The sequence below is a fragment of the Saccostrea echinata genome, unplaced genomic scaffold (assembly GCF_033153115.1).
Source record: "Saccostrea echinata isolate AGI-Se365-2 ecotype Australia unplaced genomic scaffold, CSIRO_AGI_Sech_v1 ptg000017l, whole genome shotgun sequence".
In the NCBI taxonomy this organism is placed as follows: Eukaryota; Metazoa; Mollusca; class Bivalvia; order Ostreida; family Ostreidae; genus Saccostrea; species Saccostrea echinata.
In genome coordinates, this window is record NW_026889766.1 from 7,270,087 (window position 1) to 7,297,326 (window position 27,240).

Genomic DNA, 27,240 nt, shown 5'->3' on the forward strand with positions numbered 1-27,240 from the left:
GCAACTATGTAATGATTAGACTACCGAAAGAGAATATATTTGGGAATGGACGTTGTCGTTATCGAATGTCATATACTATTTACATTCCCAAATGTTTTCTTTGTGATAACTCTGAAAGTTAAGCATGTTGATTTCTCGATATTTACAACTTCGCCCGTTATGCTTTAATAATTCAACGTTTAAAATCGCCGTTGATGCCCTGGCATACCCAACAAACTAGACAGTGATTCCTTAAATATATGGTTGTTTTCCCCGGTAAATTTACTATGTACAGCTGACTTTTAGCTTTGTTTTAATCTTCGGTTATTTTTTTTAATATTTCTTCACTTTTGAATTGGTAGCGGTATTTCTATGTATGTCCGATTTCGCTACCGTATGCTAATTAAAAGATCTAAGGATAATTTAACGATGTTTATTGAAAACAAATAAATAAAGCCAAAAAATTAGGGTCACAAGAGGTAAGAACAGCTGTGTACGGTGTCCAGTGATTGGTCACGGTAATTACTTTATACACATGTACACAATCACAGGCAATAACGGGTATTAACAGGTGTAGGTGACGCTACACTGTAATTACTGTGCATGGACAATGCATATTTAAAACATATTTTTGATAAGTTTTTAACAAATATATACACTTTGAAATACGAAAAAAATTACATCCGAGTAACCGAGTACCGATTTTAGTATTCGATACGCGGACGTTCGATCGAGTACTCGTTGACATCCCTTATTTATATTACAAATATAGGGACTCAGTGTTGGTACATGTTTGTTAAAACACTCCATACCTATGTATCTATTTAACTAGAATATTTAACAATCAAAGAGTAGTAGATGTAACAGGGTGTAACCCATGCACAAACAACGTGGGAGGAAGATTTTCTGACAGCATTTCCAAGCTGTTTAGATAGGTCTCATAATCTCCAGTATCCAATGGAGGGATAGGGAGGTACAGGAAACTCACTGCAGTTGTACTGGAGTAAGAAATAATAATCTGGTTTATTGCACGAATGAATTCTTCGGGGACTGGGCTGAATTTCTCCATCGATTTTAAACTTCCATTGCTATTATTAACAGACATTACGGGCATATAATGTACCAAGAGATCCAAGGTGACAATTTTCACGGAAGCTTGAATTCTGAGCTGCTGGAGAAAAAAGTCTAATTTCTTCTGCATTTGGAAGGCGTTGTCCGTCTGTGAATTTAAACACAAGAAGACTCGTAGACTTGTTTTGGATTTCCAGTCAGGTACCATGGTTAGAATACAGGCCAGTTGTAGCATAAAAAGGCAGGCGTTCTCGAAAAAGGTGGCAGAGTCAGGCCTAAAGATATTCATTGGCCAAACATCAATGAAAAGCTGCGTTTTTGATTGTACAATACATTGCTTACTGAACTGATCAAAATGTCTGCATAAGCATACATTCTTCTGCATCTTCAATGAATCAGAAATGAGTTTGACATACTCTAAAGAAGTCAAATGTCTTGGATCAGCTTCATCCCTAATATTCATGAACAGATTTTCAATGTTTTCTTTTTTATAATCCAAGCGTGTAAAAAAGCTCCGCTTCCTTCCTGTACGTTTAATACTTAGCATATCTTTTGGTTTAGCATCATCCAAAAAACCCAAACAGACAGTATTAGGTTTCATGCCTCCCATTCCAGATAACCTCAGTAAGTGCTGTAGACCCTCTGAAACAGTATTAGCAAGGGTCACCTCCACAAATGCTTTTACTTTAAGATGATCTATCAGACCCATCCATTTTGGATTTTCATCCAGAATTGGATCTTCAGAATACGAATCAAGGGATCCTAGTTTGACATGGCCAATCACAAACAATCCACCTTTCTTTATGTCATTAATAAAGTGGATGAGTTCTGAACACTGTCTTGGATTAGACACCATAAGTAAGATTTGCAGACGCCAGTACTTGACGTGGTCCTTCCTTGAATCCAGCATCAGCAAGTATTTTCTCACCTACATAATATAATGGTTATAGTATATTTCTCTTTTCTGCTTGAACTTTCAGTAAGGCGTGATATTCATGGCTTCTCTCAAATAGTGACCTAGATTCTCATTGGTTACCAGATTAGCTCATCAATACTGTAATTTACACAGCTTTCATTACACGGGTGAAATACACATGGGATAAAAAATGGTCAGACGTCAACGAGTGACGCAAGGAACCAATTACATCGTTTCTTACAATAAAGAGATGTGGTTTATGTCATCTCATTGTTTGTTAACAACAATCTAAAGTTGCTAATGTTATTCATTTCTTAACCAATGAGAATAATGTATCGCCGAGAATGTCACGCCTTACCGAAAGTTCAAGCAGAAAAGAGAATTGTATTTATGGTTGTAGTTCTTAGTTTTTTTTTTTTTTTTTTTTTGAATTCCTCAGGGTTATATATTTTTTCAATACTTTTCAAAAACATACGTTCATTTATAGAACATCATGCATTAAAGTAGAGTATTGATATCAAACATTTGTCCAGCTAGAAAATTGCTTCTGCAGTAAAAACATAGCTTTGTGCATGCACCTTCTTAATTTAATGAATGAAATCTAAAGAATACTAATATCCAGTTATACAACATTTTTGTGGACACATACATGCGAAAAAATTTATCCTAATAGGTCTTAACATTCTGATTGGTAAAAAAACTTTTTCTTTTATGCACAGCTGAACTTTTTAATCTTGAAGATCGATAGCTCGAATACCAATGAATATTTCAAAGTGAGTTGGAAGTTTCTACCAGTTTCCTTAATGTATTTCAACCTTAATATCTCAAACTATCGTAAATCTCTTTTTTTTTCTTGATACCACCTAGTTGTAGATAATGAGTTTTGACTGTATATTTAAACAATTGAATGATAAAAAATTGTACTCATAGATATACAGTTTGAAAACGTTTATTCAAGGACTTATGCATTTCTTTTCATTGTGAATTTTGACCTTCATTTTTTTCACTCCCATGTTTACTTAGTATTCTCTATGTTCTTTACACCGTGGAATCATATACCCTCTGTATTCATACAACGGCATATATGCAGATAACGAACAGTATTCAAGCTCAAAAGTCCATTAAACATTACAAAATAGGAGCAGAGCAAACACGGACCTCCAAACATCAGAGGTGGGATCAGGTGCCATGGAGGATTGAGCATCCCCTGCCGACCGGTCACACCCGCCGTGTGCTACTTGTCATGATCGGGAAATTACGGAAAAATCCGTCGACAATTCAGTTTGTATCTAATGGCCTAACAATTAGTATGAAAAACGTCAGTCAGCATTTGACTCAATGATAAATTGTATTTGCTGACAAGGTCATTGTATCGACCATAGAACTTACGGAATGATGACTTTAAACGAGACTGCTGATATTCTTGTTTCATCAACTTGTTTGTCAACAATTTACCTCGTTTTAGAAGTTGTACATCTTGCGTATCGAATCAACAGAAGAGATTTGTGTCCCAGTATATGTCCGATTCGACAGGAATAATTGTACTTGAAACCTCACCTGGTGGAAGATAAGAGCCTGACTTATGGAGCCCCACTGTGCTGGAAGTGACCGGAAGTAAAGGATGATAGTCAGTACGAGCATCACAATAATGGCTACTGAGGTGTAGATGGCACTGATCAGAAAACACATCACTATACAGCCTATCAGACCTAATGTACATGTGTGCCACGAGAAGTATTTAAAGGTGGGTCTGAAAATAAAAATATCTAGGCATGAACCAAGGCAGTCCTTTAAAACTCTCCTCTTATAGGTGATTGTCCTTCAAAAAGAAACTAGAGGTACTGTGAGCGAACTCACATAATGATATGTTCAAGCAATAAGTTTGATATCCTGTTATTATCCTCTTGTGGTATTTATTACAGTTATCTATATTTCTTTCCGTGATCTGGGCGTGTATAAATTACCATGAGGTGAAGTTATGGCAAATTTCTGGTCATAAATCAGCTTTTCTTCACTTTTTTGTCTTTTACAAAGATATGGCACAGAAAGGGTTATACATTTTTTTCAGTAAACTCGAACTTGTCCAAATAACCTTGGATCAAGATCATATCACACTCAAAGGTAATAGGAAATCTACGTCAAGTATGGGTTTCTAGTGTTACTCTGTTACTAAGTTATGGAATGGACAAGAATCCAACAGATTTTAAACCAGGTCTTGAACTTGTTCAAATAACCTTGGATTAGGTCAAGTTTAACTCTCAGGTCATAATCAATTCCTGTGTCAAGCATGAGTTTTTAATGTAAATTTTTCCAGTACATAGTGTAGGCCTGTAAAATATTTGGTGGACAGATCGTAACCTGTTTTCTATGCTATCAATAATCATAATTCGCTGGGTATAAAATGACTTCATTTCACACTGTGACCATATAGGAATGAGCATCTATTATTTAAAAAAAATGAATCAATTATCATAATTTTCCATAATGCTTTTACAAAACCTGTTTAGAATGAAATTATTAATAACAAGCAAAAAAGATTAATATTAATATATATCATTGGTAAAGATAGAAAACAGAAGAGACATTCAGCTGAAAATACTCTTCTGTTGAGTACTAATATTCCTACCTGAAGTTTGGTGCTGCTGCTAGCTCCAAGGCCAGGCAAGCCAAATTTACTGAAGCGTAGGACATCAGAAAGAACACAGAGGTGGCAGGAGCAATCGCATTAAGTGAACCGACTAGCAGTACCAACTAGCAAAGAAAGAGATTACAAGCATTATTGCATGTCATTTTCTGAACACTGTTTTTTTATCACTTGTAAATATGCTAATTTGTTGATATTTATCGCTTCTAGTATTTTTTCTTATCTCGATGTTAAGATAAAACTGATTATTTTACTTGTATAAGAAACCATGATATAAGGACTGCAACATAAGGATTCCCTGACTTTGTGGTGATGGTTGCAGGATTCAAAACAAACCCTAAAAATACAGCATACATTTAGTTGAGGCAGCTCATTACAACAGATGTTGACATTTTCCAGGTTTAATTCATTTTAATTTTCAAAGCATTTTTTAAAATCAATTATTTCCCTCTTTTTTTTTTACTTTCATAGTGTTCATGGTTTATACAAACCTATGAATTCATGTCCACCAAATATTTTTATTATCACAAAATATTTTGAAATTTTAATTAAACCACTTCTACACTTTTCCAAAAAATGCACGAAATCATCCCCACAAATCAATATTTCCCTCAAACTATAAGAAATTGAACCCACAGAAATAAGTAATTTTATAGCATATAGAACCCACAGAACAAACGATCGTTTGCCAGGGCCTGGAGAATCCTGGAGGCTCCAATGAGGTTTCCCAGAGCAGCAGATAAAGTGGCAGTAAATATTCCTATCAGTACGAAAGGTTTCCAGAGGTTGATCTCTTGTAGAAAGACATAGTTGTTCAGCAAAAGGCATCTGTAATAGAACAAGAGGAAAACGGGTCACAATGCTCACCTGAGTAACGTTTGCTGTCATTAACCAGAAGTGACTATTTCAAGAAAAAAACTCTGCTGGGTTTTAGATAATAGCGAAAGAGGAACGTGAAACATAGACTTTAATCTTTTTTTCAAATTTTGTATTTACAAATATTGTGTTTTCAGCGTGTACCAATTTTTTTTTATTTAAATCATGCCAATAATTTTCTAAAATTATCATTTTGAAAGAATTTTAAAATTTTTTCATATATTTAGTATACATGGGAACACTATCTGAAAAATCTTTGCCATATAATCAAAATTATGAGTCTCAGTATAGCATTCAGATTTACTGAATCCAGATAAAACTGTAGGAAGATGGGTTTTTTTTTTAAAAAGAATTTCGCTTTTTTGTATTTCCTGGCAACTTCTTTTGTTGAAATAATAAGCATATACAGCCTTATATTGGAATAGTCTGGGTGGGCAGCAAACCTTATTGAAATTGTTCCAAACCTGTAGGTTTTTTGATAAATTTAAAGATATGTTTTTTAATAACTCTAACAATATCGCATATAACATCGAGAAACAAAAACAGAATTAGTATATGGTTTGTGTATCTTAGCGAATTCTACTTGTTTACCAAGTTTAATTAAAATTGATCGAATACTCTGACAATCTTAAGTAATGTTTGTTCCATAAAGGAGTAGTAATTTTAATGCTTACCTATCACACGAACCTCCAACCAGAATTATTTCAATGAAGTATGTCGTAAATGTCAGCATCAAAGCGCCAAGTGTCCCCTGAGGTATTGCCTTACTAGGGTTTTTTAATTCTCCTTTGAAAAAAAAAGAAAAACAGATTTTTTTTATTCATAGTTCTGTCTGGAATCCTAGTATAATACGTAAATAATCTGTAAAATGTCATATTGTTGATAGTTACAAAAAAAAAAACAAAAAAAAACAACAACCTGTAATTAATGAAGAAAAGGACAAAGAAAACCACAAAACAAACAAACAAAATAAAAAATTAAAAAACAAAATAAAATACCCCCCCCCCCCCCCAAAAAAAATGTTGTTCCAGTTATATTATTATATCTTTTTATCTATGCTCATATTGAAATTAATTTGACTTTTCCGCTCAGAACCCCATTTTTTTCATGCATTGATTGTATTCTGAATTTAAATCACATATCATATTATCAAATAAAACAAATTATGCTCTCAATTCCATAAAACATAATGATGATGATTAATAAAAATGAACCATTGACTTTTAAGTTTTCATTTTGTGGTGTTTACAGACCTGACATATTTGCTCCGGTCAGAATTCCAGTCACACAGCAAAACAGAATGGAGAATACAGAGGTGAATGTCATCATATTCATAGAACTGTAATCCCTCTGGTAATGTGCTGAAAAATTTGAAGAATTTTACGCTGAATTCAATGCTCTAAGAGTCTAATACAGTCAAAACTGTCTAGTTTTCCACCTATGAAATCCATGAATTCCGACATTCATTTTCATTCCCACTTTACTATTGTTTTTTTGTGTTTTTTTTTTTGTGTGTGTGTGTTTTGTTTTTTTTTTGCCTTTTTTTAACACTTTGCAATCCAACAAACTGTCTATTCTGAAACACAAAATTTGTATCCAGATACCTGATGGATTAGATAGGTTTCAATGTATAATGCTTTATAATTGAGAAATGCAAAACAATACATTTTCACTTAAAACCAACTTCTTCTTTTCTAGGAATATCAATTGAGAAGATTAACATATTAACTAACTCCAATTTGATTACTTACTCTAAGTGAATGACAAGACAATGAAAGACAATAATGAAATAAACAACCTTCTAAGAGTATTGAAACACCTATCTTATTCTCCTACAGGCAAGCCTTGAATACCATCAAATATCATCAAAGAGAAAATGTAAAATGATCCATGATTCACGAGGGTAAAGACACATACCAAAATATGTGAAAGCCTCATTGCATATAAAAGTATTTAACCTTCGCTAGCATGATAGTAACAAAGAAAAAACAAACAAACAAACAAAATCAAAAACAAATAAAAAATTCATAATTATTCATAATGCCTCAAATAAAAAGTTTAAGATCACCGTTTGTAAGATGATATGTCATTTAATATCATTAAAATTTTATTTACAAAGATGAGTTTTCTTGCAGTGAATTTAAAAATGTGCAGACAGGTAGGTGGGTAAAAATCAACAAACTTACAAAACATGTTCTGACGGAAAGTCGCGGTCCTTAGTCCAGTGTAGTTTGCTGATTCTTGTACAAAGCCACTGGCATTGACGCCGTGGCAGTACTGGGAACTGTTTATTTTTCCATGAATATACTGCGCCTGCTGTGCATATTCTATCGGTATTGTTGAGCTTTTGGCAAACACACTCACAAATACAGAAAGGAGGCATATAACAACAATCTACAAATATAAATTGAACACTATGATTAGGGAATAACTGTATTTGCGACCGTTAATGCCAATTTAACGGTCGCAAACTGAGTTTTACCGTTAATGCTCGTTTAACTGCCTAAAACCTCAGTGTATTAGCCAATCAAAATGCGTTTTACAAAACGGTTGCATTAAAATATTAATTTATTATATAAAATAAGCACTTTAAGGGAAAAAAATGTCCAGTAAATCTGTGCAATCCGTTTTACGTAGAATTTTACCCTTAATTTTCACCCTCGGTTTATATTTTCCATGTTTTACACTGTGCAATCCAACACACTGTCTATTCTGACACGTAATTTGTGTCTCAGTGCATATTGGATTATATAGGTTTCACTGTATTTTTTCATGACCTTATTTTATTCCATAAGTTGCAACACTCTCATGTATCTTATCTGTAAACAATTATAGACTTATTTTTACAATTCATATAATTCTGTTATCTCCTTCTTTCAGTTCTATTTTAATTGAAATAATGTACATGTAGATCATTTATGGTACACCGGTTACGGTAGCCTAGTGGTAGGGCATTCACTTCGCGTTTAGGAGCCCGGGTTCAAATCTCGGTCCCCGCGCCGCGTCAAACATAAGACGTGAACATAGGTACTGACTGTTCCTTCGCCAGCGCCCGGCATTGAAAGTGAAAGTCAGAAGACTTTTGGATGAGACATTAAAAACCGAGGCCCCGTCTCAAGGTAGACATTGGCAGGATAAAGAATGGTCCCGAGTGCCGAGTAAAGGCCTAAATTTGAAGTCCTTAACCGACAAAATGTGATGTCTCAATATGAGTAAAAAAATTATCGAATGGAACATAAAAATCAACATACAATCAATCAATCATTAATTGTACAATTACATGTACATAGATATAAGTGTATCTAATTTAGATATAGTATCTACATAAAATTCTCATTATGGAATACAGTAAAATATGTATATTCTGGCACCTGTACAATCTGATTCACTGTGAATTTCGACCTATATATATTTTCATTCCAACTTTATTATTCCCCTTGTTCTTTACACTGTACAATCCGACACACTCTGACAATTTTAACTTTCATTTCCAATTTACTATTTACCAAGTTCTTTACACTGTGACATCATTTCTATTTTGTCACAATACAAAGATGTGCAGGTGCCAACATCTACCGTGACACGGGGCCTCGGTTTTTAAGGTCTCATTCGTAAGACCCGCAACTTTCACATCAAAGTGCCAAGCGCTTGTCGAAGGAACAGAACACATGACCTTCTTCTTTTTCATACAGTAAATTCTCATAGTACTCATAGTACTTACCAAAAATATAAACAGCGATGTTTTGGCAAACATGTCAGCTCCAACAATACAGATACCTAGGCACACAATGAGGACTATTGTACAGTACAAGTACTTGTACCAAAAATCATGGTCACCTTTTAAAAATGGATGGTCTATCGACGAACCTGTCAATAATAAAGAAAATATATCTTATTTTAGTCTACTAGATAAATAAATACATTTTCTTTTGGTCTTTCATCTCAACTGAAGACCTTTATGTTAATGTTTGGTTTCTTTTTCACTAATTATATTTCTTAACTGACTCTGTGAGTGTTTGTTCTCAGAAATGGATCGCTTGATTTTCTGTATTTTCGGATCTGACACATACTAAAACTTTTAATTTTTTTTTATCGATTGAAAATGTCACTTCCGGATGCCAGTTGGGGCCAATTTTCAGCTTAAAAAAAGAAATTTGTTCGCACATCAAAAACTGTTGAAAAAATAAACATTAAAAAAATCAAGGGTGATTGATCAGAAGTAAAAGTGTTTTTGTTTTTTTAGGCACTCTCAGGCCGTCACTACCATTATCCAATTAAAGTAGTTTTTATGTTTGGAATTTCTTTTTTTAAACACATGAAGGTGTTCATGATAAAGTTTTAAGAATGTCAAAAGTTATATTATTTTTATTGGAAACATGATTCATTTAAAGGGAAAGTTGTCATAAAAACTGTTGGGCCAGAAATTTATCAAGGCTTTATCTCATTGACATTTGTGTCCATCTTACAGCTATATTTATACTGGACTTTACATAAGTAATATATCTCTCAGTAGTGATCGTTAATGTGAATTTAAGTATTGGAATATAAAGTAGAACATGATCATCTTAAGCAAGTGCTCTATGAAATCACATTCAGTGAAAATTCACACTTGCGTTAAAGTTGTACACATACAATTAATTTACAATTGATCAATAATTACCATCCGGTCCGAAATTCTCGATCATGGCTTCCACTAAACCAAACACAGACAGACTCACAGCTAAAAGATTGGCCACAAAAAATATGAAACCAATGCTTCCCCCGAACTCAGGGCCCAAAGCACGGCTTATCATATCTGAGTTTAAATAAGGATTGCAGCATACAATTATGGACTATTCACAAATCACCAGGTCTGAGTAGGCTTGCGCCCGAGGGTGACAACCCCTTATCGGACCTGATAATTTGTGATGTCTCCAGAGTCTAGATGTTAATTTATTGTCCTTGATTAAAGATGAAGATAACGAACAGTGATCGATCACCAAAAATCTACAAACAATACATATGTGAAATAGGGAATAAAAAAGCCCGCCCGGAAATTATACCCGTCGTGAGCCCTGTAGCAACCACTAATGATAAAACGCCGCTTAATGATAGAAATATCACTAAACGCTTAATGTCATAAATTATATCATTAATAGTTGACATTCTCAACCGCTTAATGATATTTTTTTCATTAAAAATATGACCCAATGATAATTATTTTTGCTAACATGGTCATGATAACGACCATAGAATTTACGAAATAATGATTTTAAGGGAGGATGTTTAAATCCCTGTAACATCAACTTATCATCACTAGTCTGACTGGGTTTAAAAATATTACTACACAAATAAATAAAGTTGATTATGGAAAAGCTGAAGTCATCTCGTTTGTCACAATTTAGTTGTTAGTTAGCCCTTATCGTCTATTTTCAGTAAAATACGAAACAGATGTGACAGACTTTGTGGTGTCTTTTATTTGAGTTCAATATAGTGTATCGAGTCGACATATGAATGGAAATAACTCGTGTTAAATTGATGAAACGTTGTCGATATACGGCAAGTGTTTTCTTCCTCATTTTAACATGTGCAAATGCAGTGAGATGATATAAATTCTAAAGGATACAGTAGGCCCCGCCCCCTTCTACTGCGCCATTGGTTGATATAGCATTGATTGACAACACTGTCATCACCAAGATAAAATAGGCTAAAACAAGCTGTAACACTGACTCTAGGATCCCTGCCTGGCCAACAACAAAACCTGAAAACAATATTAACATATTACTTATAAAAAACGTAAAGATAACGTACAGTGATCGATTTTGTAAAAAAAAAAATAAAAATAAAAAATACAAACTATATTTAATCTGTGAACAGGACATAAAACAAAGACCCCCGGAAATTCCAGATGACCATAAATACACAAATAGTAAGAATATCGATTTAATACTGTGGTGAAAACATCATTAGGAATAGATTAACAAATAATAACATTTTTTTTAACCTGAAAGATTTTTTTTTTCAAAAAAAATTTTCATGAATTTGGAAGGTCTTTTTTGTACTCCCCATTTTTTAAAAGTCGGTTTTAAGCTATCCAAAGGCCTGTGACTTAAACATACATAAATATATATTAAAATATCTTTCTTTCTTTGTTAGCATTGCAGAAAAAAAGAAAACATTCTATTGATTAAATATACTTTGTATATTTATGTTTAAGAGAATTCTCCAATCATTAGAGGTAATTCCTTTCCTTAATTTTAATTTTTTTTTTCATATCACTATAATCAAACCTTAGTAGTTTTTTTTCTTTTGTTAGAAATATATGGACTAGAGAAGAAAGTAAATAAGAAAGGTTTATATCCAGAATACATAATGAAGGACAGAGACATTAAAGAAACATTACAGTAGAGCCCTCTTTATCGGGATAGTTTCCCAAGGATTACTTAAAAAAAGAACCTTATCTTAATTGGTACATATAAATGTAAATTTTGTTCCCTTGTCCACAAATGTCCTGAAAGTAAAACGTCCGAATAATTGTGTCCGAACTATTGAGGCCCAATTGTATTTTTGTCCATACTTTGGACTGAAAATATCTTCATACCTATCCTGATGAAGAGCAAAACACTGAACATATTAAGCGCAACGGGTGCCACAACACCCTCCAAAGTCCGCAAAGTTCGCACTGGGGAGTCCTCCTCTTTTTCTTCCTCTGACGAGGCATCGGATTTGCTCCTCCGGCGGCACAGGAACCAATTAAAAATTCCCGTGAAAAGGTCCTGCACTGAATTTTTATCTCCTAGTGAAGGTCCATCAAAACTTTTATATCCCTCTTTCTTCGCTCGGATCTCACTTAAAACTCCGTCATGTTCCGCTGACATACCTGAATATATTTTTGGTCTTTTACTCGGAGAATTGTAAATTTAAAAGAGTTAATTCAATGAAAGCAAACACCAGGGTAACAGTTTTGTAGCTCTAGTGTAGGACTTGCGCGACAAAATTTATTTTCGCAAATGGCCGTTGGCCAAGCAGTAGACACTGTCGAGATTTCTCTCTCTTTTTTTTTTTTGTAAAGCACAGCTTCTTCGGGGTTTGTCTGACACGTTCTTAGCATGATTGGATACAGCGTTAAATCCCCAAAATACCTTGTTTAATAACGCTGTTTCTGTATACATTTGGGATGGACTATGTACTTTACATTTATTAATCCTATTACTTGCTTGTTAAATGTCGCCTTGAACTATACTTGGTTATAAGAGATCTTATTTACATGTAACTATAGATGAAGCGTTTCATGAAAAATTAAACTGTATAGTTTTTGTAAAAAAAGTGAACCAATTTTCGGACGTCATCCCTGTCACAGAGATATGATTTCAACAATGCTAGAAATTGAGTTATTGTACTATATCAGGATACTAGCACATAAATTTGCTTTGTACTTTTGTAATTCTAAAGAAGAAGAATTCTATTTTTTCCGTAAGCTTTGGAACCCCTGAAAATTTGTAGCATTGTATTCAATTCCTAAGATTATGTTTAAGGATTTTTTTCTATGAATTTCTCTCTCTCTCTCTCTTTTGCTTTGAACCCACTTTGTGATTTCATCATAGTGTCTGCCTCAGGAGTCATAAATACACTACCACTACACGTCAATGCTTGCATTTTGATTTGACAATTTGTACAACCATAATTTTTGAGAATTTTTTTTATACAAAATCACTTAGAATTCATAGGGGAAAAATTCAAATCCATTTGTGATTAGTTTCACATGGATTTTTTCGTCTGTGAAGGTTTGAAGAAATTAGCTTGGTAGTGTCCTTTCTGACATATTTCATTTTGTCAAATAAAATCTGCAACATGAAGTTATGATTAAAGATAAAATTTCACTTTGAATTTTAGTCAATTAATATTTCAATTTGGGTTAAGATTAATGTATGTGGATATTTTAACATAACATTTTGGGTATTCTCGTTTTATAGGAATTATATAGTAAAGTCTTTATTTTATTTCCTGTTACAATTTCAGATATATGTATAGAAATTTGGTAATAGTATTTTATTTGATGAAAAAGAAGGAATGTCTTTGAAGAAAAAAATAAGTACAGGTAATTGTCTAAAATAAATAATATGTGTTACTCAGAAGATTTGGCATGAGGGATTAGTAAACTGTTTAAGCCTTTAGCCATACAATTATGTAATTTTGCTGGAAAAAGAGAACAGCAGTAATTTGTAGATAGGTGATGTGTTTTTTTTGTATATTTATTTATGGGTTCTTTTATCTTTTTTATCTAGTGTCAAAAACACTATCAAACGAAGTAGAATCCATTAACCTATTGTTAGGGGATTAACTTGTTAAGTGGCAGGTCAAATACTCAGGTAATGGTCAGTTCATGTCATGTGATTTTTCACAATACGATATTTTGGCTATTATTGATACAAATTAACAAAGAAAAACTAATTTGATTGGACAAAATAATTCACGGCAAGCGTGGGTCTCCGAATGGAATTGTGCCCGCAACTCGGCCATTCTATTCGGAGACGTGAATAAAGTAACATCGTTTTTAATTTGATCCACGCTTTGCTTTTCCTTATTACAGGTATGGTAAAAATGTTTTATTTGGTTAAGTTATTTTTCTAGAACTTATAAAGAAAAGATTAATTAATTATTTATTAACATTTGCAATTAATTTCTGGAGTTTACAAAAATTTGAGCTTTAGTTTACAAAATTTGAGCTTTCATTAAAATAGAAATCTATTATAAAAGTATTATATTGAGATCAGGGCATTTATATTTGATGTGTGTTCTTATGATTTTTCTTGTATTTTGGTAGCTGTAGTCCTATGTAGAGTGTAGTTTTATAGTTAGACACGTTTTACTTTTTATCGGTTTTATACCGGAAATATAATGCCTTTCTTTGTTTGGCTCTATTATTATTATCAAACTCTCCAGTCGAGGGAGGTAAATTTAAATGTATCCAGTGTAAACAAAAGTACGAGCTTTAGTATTTCAGTTGGAAATTACATTGTCTAGATTTTTTATTATATAGAGTGAGTCTTTTAATATTGTTTAATCACTCTATGAGTCACCAGATGTTAGGTAGGTTAAGGCACACTTGTTTGTAATGCTACGAGCAACTCATAATGATTTATTTTATTGTGCCTGGTGACTTTTTGTTGTGCATTCTATTCGGAGACGTGAATAAAGTAACATCGTTTTTAATTTGATCCACGCTTTGCTTTTCCTTATTACAGTGCACCCAAACCTAATCTGGACCTGGTGGCTGAAAAGCAGAATCATTATAAATAAGGGTCTCTCACAAGCGAGCGAGCTAGACAAATTCCCAAGATAAGTGCGGTCACCCAATAGGGCGACACGACAACTGGTGGGGTATCCGAAACCCGGATGAACCATATTGTGGAGTTGAAAGAAAATACAGCCTTTCACCGATATAACTTAAGAAAGTACAGCAAAATGCCTGCTCCATCTAATGCTTCAGCACCGGAGAACTCCCCCAGATAGCATGACTATGTTGGGCCAACATAGGCCCAACAATGCTCGTTACGTCGGGCCAACGTTGGCAAACAATGTTGGCCCAACGTTATTTTGCTCATCGGTTCTGCGTAGGCCCAACGTGTAGGGCCTACACTGGCCCAACATGTTGGGCCTGCATTGGCCCAACAATGCTAGATTACGTCGGGCCAATGTTGGTAAAAGACGTTAAATTGGCCCAACGTTATTTTGCTCATCAGTTCTACGTAGGCCCAGCTGAAGGTCCTACATAGGTCCAACGTGTAGAACCCATCGGCTCAATGTTGGCAAACAATGGACATGTACGTTAAACGTTGACCCATATATTTCCCCTTTGGTCAAACAATAATTCACTATTTACTGTTACAATTTTACTTTATCATGAAAAATAGGTGTTTAAAAGATAAGTAATAAAACATTAATTGAAAAAAAATCTCTTTTATTTTTTATTGTACTTAGTTCTCTTTTTTTTTGGTGAAATGGTACATTTTAAAATTTGCGCCAAATTTTTTAAAAGATAAATGCCTAAAAAAAACAGAATTAAAGAATGGAAAATGTTCATATTCTTTTAGTGGTTAGGAACCAAAGTCATTTTAGCGACACACATCTAAGCATGCTCAGGTTCACTTTCTGTTTGATCATCTTGAGTGTTTTGGTTGGCTATCTGCTGCCTCCTTTTTTCGGCCCTTTTCTTTCGCCCGCCGTCCCTGTCGCTCGCAAAACGGAACCAGTCTTTAGCTATAGTGAATATCTCTGTGTCAGTGGTGTTGGAGCACAAGCGATTCTTCCTTACTGTTTCTAAATAAATAAATAAATAAATAAGAATAATGTATTTATTTCTCAAAGAATGTCCATGGAAGACCTCTCTCTCTCTCTCTCTCTCTCAATACATCCCTTTTAATATTTCCTTTAATTTTAAGGAAGAGAAAGGAATTTTCCCTCCCTTTCCCATCCAGTTTATCTTAATCGCCAGTGGGTTTGATATCATGTGAGACAGGAGTCTCCTGATTGTTGTTTTGGCATTTTCCCCTCCAATTGTTGATAACGATTTCACCTGTATAATTTAAGATAAAAAAAATGAATGCATATAATAAATGGCACCTCATGTACATGTAGCAATTATATATATATATATATATATATATATATATATATATAGAGAGAGAGAGAGAGAGAGAGAGAGAGAGAGAGAGAGAGAGAGAGAGAGACATTTAAACCTACCAAAGTTTTACATTTGTCCTTATCCTGCAGTGTGTCTTCTAGCTTATCGATATCTTCTTGTGATTTAAGAGGAAAGCACACGTCTAATTCCGTGTCAAGCTCATTTCCACCGGATATTGGGAGGCCTCCAAGTCCATCAACCTTTGAGATTGTTGCCTGTAACAGCTGCGTGTTTAGGTGCATCTGTACTTTCAATTCCTCAACGTTGGTCATGATTTTTTCCAAGCAGTTTACAATTTTCTTTTCTGATGCTAAAAACAAGGTTAGAGTTTAAAACAGACAATAAATAAGTTTGCAATATTTATGTGAGATAACATTTAAAAAAAATAAATTGGCACTGAATCATTTTAAATATATACCTGAAGTGGAGGGGCCTTTATCAAATAACGATGCTGTACAATTGGTTGGTGCTTTAGTTTTTGTTGGTTTTGAAGACGAGGGCTGACATGGGGGAGCTGGAAGGCTTGGCAGATTTGGTGGGGCAATTTTCCTTTGAATCTTTCGAGGAGATTTTCTAATCTGTTGTCGGTGGTGTTCCTCATCTTGTTGTTTATCACACTCAACTTCTTCTGAATCTGAAGACTCAAAACGGCTTGGTCTAGGAACACAATACCAATGTATTGTTAGAATAATCTTAACATAACTTTGAATGGTAATACAAAACATGACTAAGTTGATATAATACAAACTTTTTGGTCTTCCTGGAACCAATATCCTCGTTCTCTTCAGCATCAGTTTGCAAGTCTGATGTATATGTTGCTTTTGACAGTTTTTTCCGTGCATCGTTGTACTCCGCTGCATAAAGAAATATACATGTATTCACTAGACCAAAATCTCTAATACAATGTTGATTATACAGTAATATGTACTGAATATATATACTCAAGTTTACTATATAATTATATTTTGATTGCTGATAGACTTACTTGTTTTTGCCAGTACCCTGACTGGAAGAGGTCTAAATTCTGCATTCGGGGCAATATTTGCCTTCACTGCCTTTCTTATTTTGGCTGTCATTCTAAAGGTTGGCCACTGGCACATAGTTTCATTTTCAGCTAACCACCTCATAGGAACCACATCAACTTCCTTTTCTTCTGTAAATTCCACCACTGCATATCCATTAGTTGTCAATGACCTTATTAATGATTTGATTTAAATTAAGTTTTAAAACAAAAAACAAAAACAAGATACCAAAAAAAAAAAAAAAAAACCAAAACCATAAAAGTATTATTTTTGCTGACTATTCACTCCAATTGTAAGGTGTTTTTTAACCTACCAATCAGCATCTGTAAATGAAATCGCAATATATTTGTTCTTGAATGGCAGAATGACACATTGGGATTCTACGTCATTCAATTCGGAAAAATGAAAAGTGTTTCCTAAATTCGAAACTTTTAAAATTCCCAGTAATTTGGATTCTAACGGACATACGAATGCGTTTTCTGATGTTCCAAAGACCTGATGAACAAGAAAAATTTTACCTTCATGCAAAATAATGTTTTTGATTAGGCATATTTTTCCATCGATTCGTACACAGCTATCTTTGAAATTTGTTTTAAATACATATCTCACTGTCTCTACTTTCTGATACTGACAACCATGCACAAGTCTTTCATGAACAGGTCCACTGCTATGGGGTTTACTTAAATGTGGATAAGTTTTTTGTTCCTTTTGCAAATCCGTTTGTTCTGACAATCTGCGAATAATTTGTGCCAAAGGAAAAGTTGGCTTCCTCACCATTTTTTTTAACTTCGAAAGAAAGTTTTCAAATGGAAATGCAGAAATGTTGTCTAAACTACCAAAAGTTCGGGCTTCATCAGCAAGATGAACCAAACAATGGACATTGTAAACAGCCATTTCATCGCCATAAACCTGATAAAAATGTGTGACAAAAGTTCGTAGGAGATCGTGTGCATATTGATTGTATTCATTTGATAGCCTCTCATTAAGTAGAATATGTATCCCCACACTAAAAAGAAGAAAATTATGATAAATGTTTGGATGAACAGCATCATATAAAGCTACAACCCCAGTGTATAGCAAAAACTGTCGGAACTCTGTTGCCTTCCATCTTTCTATTTCTGCTAATGGCCGAGGCTTTCTTGCGAATTCAGATGGTATGCAATGCTTAAGTGCCACTAAAGACTCAGATATTTGCTGCACTTCATGCGATCCTAGTCTACAATGCAATGGACCTTTAATCCACAGTAAAAGGAGGCGTTTCATGACTCCAAGACAAACCAAATGCATATAATCCAAGGGGATTTGTGTAACCATGCGTATACTTGTTCTGGAGAGAGGGGAATCACCTAAATGATGGTCATCGTCATATTGTTGAGAAAAGGATTGATCTGTTCTTAAAGGAGCGTTTATCTCAGGAAATGTCATCTTACCCATCCACCTGCCGCGTTGAGTACATTTTTCACAACCGTGATAACCAGAATAAGACTTCACATTTTTAATGAATGCCCTGGCTGGTGCATCACATATGATTGAATCGATCGTAACATTTAACTGTTTTCCTGAGAATTCAATTCCATTTCTTTCAATTTCCATATATTCAGTTATAAAGTCATATAAATATTCTTCAAGATTGTTAGGTTTTTTGGTTCCATAGAATAGACAAATAATGAAAATTTTATTGTTGCCTTCGATGTTTTGAATTTGTCCAAGTATTGGCCAAAATTGGTCAGAGGTGCTCTTGAAGAGAGGTAAACCATCAATATTTATTTGCAGTTTCAGTGAAAATTGATCTGGTATCACATTTGTACTTTGGTTAAGTACATGGCAAAGGGATGACGCAATGCCAAAGTAATAGTACTCTCCCCCACATTTAGTTTGAATGGTATAATTCATTTTCGTTTTAAGTAATGTTCGAGGATCTTTTGGCAAATCAGGATGGAAATGGCGTAAAATTTTTAAAAGATCAGACAAAGAAACATTTGGAATCTGATGTTTAACAGCCCAATCTCGTAAATAATTTTTCAAAGCCTCATCTGACTCATTATCACTCTCTCTATCAGCATTTGAGTCAGAAGAGTCACTCCATACATGTCTCAATCCACAGTGCATCTCAAACTCATTGCTATTTTCTGCTTGTGCATGACAAATATCACTTTCTTCAATGTCTGTAGACCTTCTACTTAAGACTGATTCTTCATCTGAGATTATTTGCTCTACTTCAGAACTACATGGTTCGTCAATATTACTATCAGCTGAAACTGCAGGGCCTATCTGCAATGAACAACTATTTTGTTCAAATGTTTCTTCATCTTCACTTTCTAAGACATTTTGAGCTAATGTTCTACGAACACGTCTTCTAATTGACCAGTATGACGTGCCCTTTCCCCTTGGGTACTCATTCATTTTAATAGTGAAAGGGAATAGTCAGCAAAATAATTTTCAAAAACCCAACAATATCTAAATTAATTTAAAGATGACTTTTTAAGGATATGGATATGCAATGGCATCCACAAAAATAAATTTTACCTGCAACGAAAAGATCTTTTTTAAATTTGTTACCTTTTTTGATTCATTTTTATATCAATTTAATTCTACAATAATTTACCCAAAATTTATTTTGTTTTCATTTAGTACATTAAGAGAAATTGAAATAAAAATTTTTATATTCCCAAAGTCTAGATAGACTACCCAACTTTAACACTAAACTGTTCCATATCTAAGTTCAAATGGTAATTTATAACAACTTAACGATATTTTATGCTGTCTAGTTAAGATATTTTAAGGTATGTCACTCGTCAGCTTTTTAGAAAAGTTCAGTCAGAACCTGTTACTTCAAAACTATTTATAACACTTCAATTTTTATAACATATTGAAATTAAACAATGCAAATTATTCAACATTCAATTAAAAAACTCGCAAATTCATAAAGAAGCAAAATTTATGAAGGACGACAGAGCGCTCATAGCCCAGCTGTTTTTAAGGGATTCATTAAAGGAGAATGCATTAGACATGCAAAAAATACTACTGACCCTACAATATTACATGCAACACTTATATGACTTCAGGACGCACTTATCAAAGCGAGGTTACTCTATCTCAGAAATTGATCGTACCATCAAAGAAACGATCAACACAAACCGATCAAAAGCACTAAAGAACAGCTATTACGTAACCCTACAGTCTTGGTTACTAAATTTAACCCTTGCATTAAAGGACTGAAAAAACGAATTCTGAAATATTGGAATATCAATCTTAGAAATCCAGAATGCAAAACTTTATTTAATTCTCAACCAATCATCACTTACAGCAAACACAAGAACATAGGCGACGAGATAATCAGGACTCACTTAAAATAAACATCGTATTATGTGTCTGTGACTCCTGATGAAGCTACTTAGCCGAAACACTCTACAACTACTTGCATAATACAAATTAATCTGCGCTTTGCAAAAACATATCTACTACCCGGTATAAATTTATGTGGTTTAGAGTGTAGGGTCCTAATAATTAAATCTCATACAAGTCTGGTTGATTGATGTCGCTAATTTTCACATTTTAAAGTAACAGTATTTCAATTATTTAATGCTTTACGTTACACTAACAAAAATTTGAACTATCAGAAATAAAAAGTGAATTTCAAACTTTCTGAACAAATTGTACGACAGAAAAATCATCAAGTTTGTTAAGAAGAATCATAAATAAACAAACAATACATAAATTAATACTTACATGATTGTTGAATTGGTAAAATTCAACAAAAAAATGGCCAACAAGCTTCTACTTTTCAAAGTTCTTTGTCTCGATCTAACAGGCGGGAAAATGCTGTGATCGAAGCAGCGATGGAGGGTCTTTGTCTTTAATTTGACCATCCTAATTCCTGTATCAAATATCACGCTTTTCTCCACAAACTGACCAGTCTCCCGCTGTTTATCTCATTGCCTAATTGCATTCTGCTGAAAGTGTTCTCTTATCTTTAACTTGATGCCCAGATTATTGACACACACAGACGAGGGTACAGGATAAAAATCAACATATTATATTTATATTTTTTTTTAATTTACTTTACTTTACATTTTGCATTCAGATTGTTTGGTTGAGAAATATAATTAACATGCTTTTTCATTTGTGAAGAAAACACACACCATAATTTTCTAAATGTATTAAATTTAATTATCAATAAGAATTGTTTCTTATCATTCAAATGTCAAATAATTATTTGACAAGTTAATATGTTAGTCCATAGCCAGTATTAATTTAAAAATCTCTTAGAGAAGTGATTGCAAACACACGTTTTGCATGTTTCCTTCCAGTCATTATCAATATATCTTATGATTTTTGTTGGGCCAACATTGGGCCTGTATAGAACTCACATTTGAATAGTCTTAAAGATTTTACGTTGGGCCAACATTAGGCTAACGTAGAATACCCTAGGAATTTTGACTGATTTTATATTGGTTGATATATACATATATACATAACGGAATTAGTTGATGTTGGACCAACGTTGGGCCAACGTAAGAATCCCTTGGTTGTGGTACTCTTTTCAATTAGGCCTAGGGTAAAACAAACAATGGGCTAGCATTGGGCCAACGTAACGCTCCCAACTCATGCATATCGTCCTTTCGTTTGGGCAAACGTTGCACCAACGTACTCACACTAACTAAAAGAAAACTTAAACAGACAGTCAAGCTTACATTGAGCCAACGTTGGGCCAACATACTGTTACCAGATTAAATTATCAGTTGCATTACAAACGTTAGGCCAACAATGGGCCAACTTTGAACCCCCAACGTCCTTAAAATATGTTGGTTAATCTATGTTGGGCCAACATTGGACCTATTTAAATTTCCCAACAGTATTCCAACTGGTATTGTGTTGGTTGATCTACGTTGGGCCAACGTAAACCCAACGTAGAAAACCAAACTTCATTCTGACTAGGTTTTAAATTAATTATTTCATGTTGGGCCAACATTGGGCCAACGTAGAATTCTTGATGTCATTTTTACCTTCGGTTAACATCGGTTTACCTATGTTTGGCCAACATTGTATCATTGTTATACACCAAACTCAATATTATAACATTTCTAACTCAATAAGTCTAACGTTGGGCCATTAATGGCCCAACGTTGTACACCCAACGCCAACCATCTGCCTACAACCCAACCACTTGCCAACGTTGGCCCAACATAGTCATGCTATCTGGGCCGACACCATCGAGGAAGATTACAACCAGGAAGAAGTGAGTTCGTTACAGAGAGAGTTACGAAGTCAACAGGAGGAGATACAACGTCTCCAAGACCGCAGAAACCGAGAGTTAGACGAAAAAGAAGAAGAAATTGAATCCCTAAGGAGACAGTTGAGGGAAGTGTCAACCAGACAACCCCCAATCCCACTCACTTTTGATCCACCCTCTTCTTTAACCAACAGGAATTATCCAACCAACTCTCAGGGAAGCTCATCTTTTCCCAAAGTTAGACTTGAAAAATTCAATGGGAAGGTGTCTGTGGTACAATGGTGGTACAAGTTCATAACCTTTATTAACCTCCAAAAGCTCACAGAGGAAGTCGCCATCAACACCCTCCCCTTTTATCTGGAAGGGGCTGCCGAAAGCTGGTTCTACGCTTTGGACCGCACGGTAAAATCGTCACTAGAGTCTATTCGCAGGGCCTTACATAATCGATTCCAGCCGTCCTCAAGACATAATTTACAACTGATGGATGTTAAACAAAAGGACCAAGAAAGTGTAGAGGACTTTATACACCGAGTGACTAGTATGACCAATGACCGAAGTGTAGACCAGGACTGGCTAATTACAGTCATAATTAATGGACTGAAGCCAGACATAAGTGCGGATGTGGTAAAGGATGACCCTCATTCTTTAGAACAACTGAGGAACTGTGCATGCCGAGCCGAACTTGCCAACAAAATCAGACAGAAAACCTCATCAGTGCAGGACTCAACCAATTTAGCCTTGCTGAATGCTCTACAGGAAGTGAGGACTGACATAAACGCCATACAGGAGTCAGTGAACGATGCCCAATTTTCTCAGCAGGCCCCACCGAGAGAGTCCCAGCCATGGAGGAATAATGGTGGACCCCGTAGGCCTTACCAACAAGGAAATGGTGGAAACCGCTTTCAACAGGGAAATGGTGGAAACCGCTTTCAACAGGGAAATGGTGGCTATCAGCATTCCCAACGGCAGGCTAGACAGGAGACACAATATCAGGGACCCAGATCCAGACATCCTCAGAATAGGCCAAGCAATGGGAGAGGTTCCTGTCACAACTGTTCTGGTGAATTATGCGATTCTTTCAATTGCAATGCTAAAAAGGTTAATATGTCAAGCTGTTATTTTTGTGGTAAATTGGGTCATTTTAAGAAAACTTGCTCTTCTTACGCACAGCACTTACAGCAACGTTCACGCACAGTAACACACTCAAAATACCACAAGCACACTTCCTCGTTTCAAAACAGTAAACAATAGGGGTGCGCGCCTGTCTTTAGAAAACATTCTAGAGATGGGCACCATGACAACCAGCCACAAGTCAATCTAGTGGCACACATGACAAAGAACACAATTCCACTGCAAGTCGGTGGAAGAAAAACTAGTGCTTTAGTGGATTCTGGTGCTTCTGTTACAATTATGAATTTAGAGTTCTTTAGAAAGACTATTTATGCTCATGATAGGTTGACATCACCTGATTTCCGATCAGTTAAGGGTGCTAGTGGCAAATTGTTACCTGTGGCAGGTAAGTTAGAGATGAAGTTAGATATCAATGGTCAGGATTATAACTTCTCAGTTCATGTGGTAGATGGTTTACACCATGCTTTCATTTTAGGAGTAGATTTCTTGTGTGCAAACAACACAACTCTTAGGTTTTCTGAGACCAATACACTACACATTCCAGATCACAATGGTGATGCAAATGTTTGTTCAATTTCGATCAACAATGGGTATGCCCGTGTAAAATGTGCTATGAAAATTCCCCAAAGGTGTGAAATTAATGTCCCTGTACATATTTCAAGACAAAAATTAGGTGAGCAAGTACTGTTAGAACCTCATGAAGAGTTGCAATCTTTACAATTATCTGGTGCTAAATGCTTGGTAAGTATCAGAGATGATGTGGTTATGAGGTTGATTAATCCTACATTTGAGGATGTGTACTTACCAAAGAATTTTGTAGTAGCTAATGTGTGTGAGGTGCAAACTCGAGAAGTGTATGCCTTAGAAAATGAGACAATGAGTATCAGTGCGTTGAATCCAGACAATTCCAAAGGTCAAAAACCAAGTGAAATTGCATTTGATTTAGAGAATTCCGATTTAGATCCAAATCAAAAAGAGGTTTTACTGAAATTTTTAGCAAAACATCGAAGTAACTTTGCTGTTGACCTCAGTGAACTGGGAAGGACAAGTGCTTACAAACATAAAATTGAAATAAAACCAAATTCAAAGCCTGTTCGCCAACAGTTTTACAGAACATCATCTCAAGCTTCAAAAGAAATTCAAAAACAAATTTCAGAAATGTTAAATCATGGTATTATACAACCATCAAATTCAGAATGGCATTCGCCAGTGGTTTTAGTAAAGAAAAAGAATGGTCAATTTCGGTTTGCTTGTGATTATCGTGCTTTAAACAAAATTACAGTACCCATGTCCTTCCCACTTCCCCATTTGGAAAGTGTTTTTGATGCTATAGGTGAGGCACGAGCAAACTATTTTACTAATTTAGATCTCATGTCTGGATTCTGGCAAATGGAACTGGATGAGGAAAGTAGAGAGAAAGCAGCTTTCATAACAAGAGAAGGAGTGTATGAGTGGAAACGTATGCCATTTGGCCTTACTAATTCCCCCATTTCATTTCAAACACTTATGTCAAATGTGCTGAGAGGGTTAAATTGGAAATCGGTACTTGTCTACGTGGATGATATTTTAATCTTTTCGCGATCCTTTGATGAACATCTGCAACACTTAGAACAAGTGTTTGATCGTCTGAGAGAGGCAAATTTGAAACTGCAGCCATCAAAATGTCACTTTGCCGTCAAAGAAGTTAAGTTCTTAGGGCACATTATATCACGTAAGGGAGTACAAGTAGACCCTGACAAGACCCGTGCGGTCAGTGAGTTTCCCATTCCCAAGACACAGAAACAGGTACGTAGCTTTCTGGGTATGGCAAACTATTATCGGAAATTTATCCAAGATTTTGCTAAAATTGCTACCCCACTTAATGCCTTGTTATGTAAAGAGAGAAAATTTCAATGGTCTGAATCTTGCCAAAATGCCTTTGATACCCTCAAAGACAAGTTATTATCTGCCCCAATTTTGTCATACCCAGACACATCTAGATCTTTCATACTGACATGTGACGCCTCTGACAATGCCATTGGGTATGTGTTGGGCCAAGTAGATGATGATAATCGAGAATATGTAGTATCCTATGGAGGTAAGTCTCTCAGTCAAGATCAGAGGAAGTTCAATACCACCGAAAAGGAATGCTTGGCAGTGCTGGAAGGCATTGCCGCATTTCGACCTTATCTGGTACACAGTAGGTTTACAGTAATTACTGATCACAAAGCACTTGTTTGGTTGCAAACAGCCAAACACACTGGTCGTTTAGAAAGATGGGCTCTCCAGCTACAAGAATACAACTTCCAAATCATACACAGACCAGGTAAGAGCAATTTAGTAGCAGATGCTCTCAGTAGACGAGAATATCAACCTGGGGTAAGACAAGCAACAAGTATTGTCAGAATTTCAGCAGAAAAGGGCTCGAACAACTCACTGGAGGAGGAAAAAGCAGAGATAGTACAGTTAGAAGTAAGTGACACCCAAGTCAGATCCGTGGGTATCCAAACCTCAAATATTAATTTCTCAGACACAGAGAGTGAAGATGAGGGAGACGAACACCCAGAAAAGTTGCCAAGTATAAATTCAGTCAGTATTCAAACAGAGAATCTTCCAGATACATTAGTGGATGAACAGGATTCCCTAGAAGAAGCTTGTTGTGTAGAGGTAAGTTTCACATATGCAAATGAGGAACCCGAGACCTTAGCTATAGAGGAGGAGGATGAACCTGAAGAACATCAGCAAATTCCTCTGGATGTAGCAACTATTGGACAACTCCAATCCCAGTGCCAAGATTTTCAAGATATTTATACATATCTTAAAGATGGAACATTGCCAGCAGAAGTCAAAACGAGAGATGCAGTGATAGCAGAAGCCAAACATTATAGCATGGTAGGGGATGTGTTGTATCACTGGTTTCAGAAAAGATGTCGTAAACCTCAAGGAGAATTCAACTTTATCAAGCAAATTGCATTACCTCGAGTGCTTAGAAAAGATGCATTATTGTCTTATCATGACAGTCTGGCAGGAGGAGGACATCTAGGCATTGAAAAGGTAAGGACCGCTATCTACCGCAAATACTATTGGCCGCGTATGCATAGTGACATCATCGAATACGTGAAATCTTGTGATCGCTGTCAACGCGCAAAACGTGACTACAATCCGTCAAAACCTCCAATGAACCCTCTCCCAATGGTGCACAAATTTGATCGATGGCACATTGATATTTTGGGTCCCCTTTACAAAACAAAAGAGGGACATGAACACATTTTACTCTGTGTAGATTCATACACTAGATGGGTGGAAGGTTTCCCTATGAGAACTCAAACAGCAGAGGAAACTGCAAATGTACTGTTCAGAGAAATTTTCTCTCGATTTGGTGCTCCAAAAGTTCTTGTTTCAGACAGAGGCACAAATTTCATGTCTAAATTGGTAAAGGCATTATGTGAAATTTTTGAAATTACTAAACATCAAACTTCAGCTTATCATCCAAAAACAAATGGCTTAGTGGAAAGACAAAACAGTACACTTGCACAATCCTTGAGGGCATATTGTGGGAAAGCTCAAAATGATTGGCCAAAATTAATTGCAAGTATTTTAATGGCTTACAGAAAAGCACCCTCAATGCATTCCACAGAGTTCTCCCCCTTCTTTTTAATGTTTGGGGAAGAAATGCGCCTCCCATATGATGTTGCGCTAGAACCACTTGAAAACATGAGTAGGGAC

General features: G+C 35.2%; 1 protein-coding gene across 1 annotated transcript; it reads right to left on the reverse strand.

The window, feature by feature from the left end:
* Positions 1-823: 823 nt before the first annotated feature.
* Positions 824-12,343, reverse strand: LOC133189367 (solute carrier family 12 member 9-like). Its single transcript, XM_061324751.1, has 12 exons — positions 12,067-12,343; positions 11,092-11,226; positions 10,147-10,281; positions 9,208-9,353; positions 7,673-7,880; positions 6,740-6,847; positions 6,161-6,272; positions 5,281-5,438; positions 4,865-4,947; positions 4,593-4,717; positions 3,524-3,716; positions 824-1,978 (listed from the first exon to the last, which is right to left on the reverse strand). Exons 1-12 carry the CDS (start codon positions 12,341-12,343, stop codon positions 824-826), a joined length of 2,835 nt encoding a protein of 944 aa, XP_061180735.1.
* Between the last annotated feature and the right edge of the window lie 14,897 nt (positions 12,344-27,240).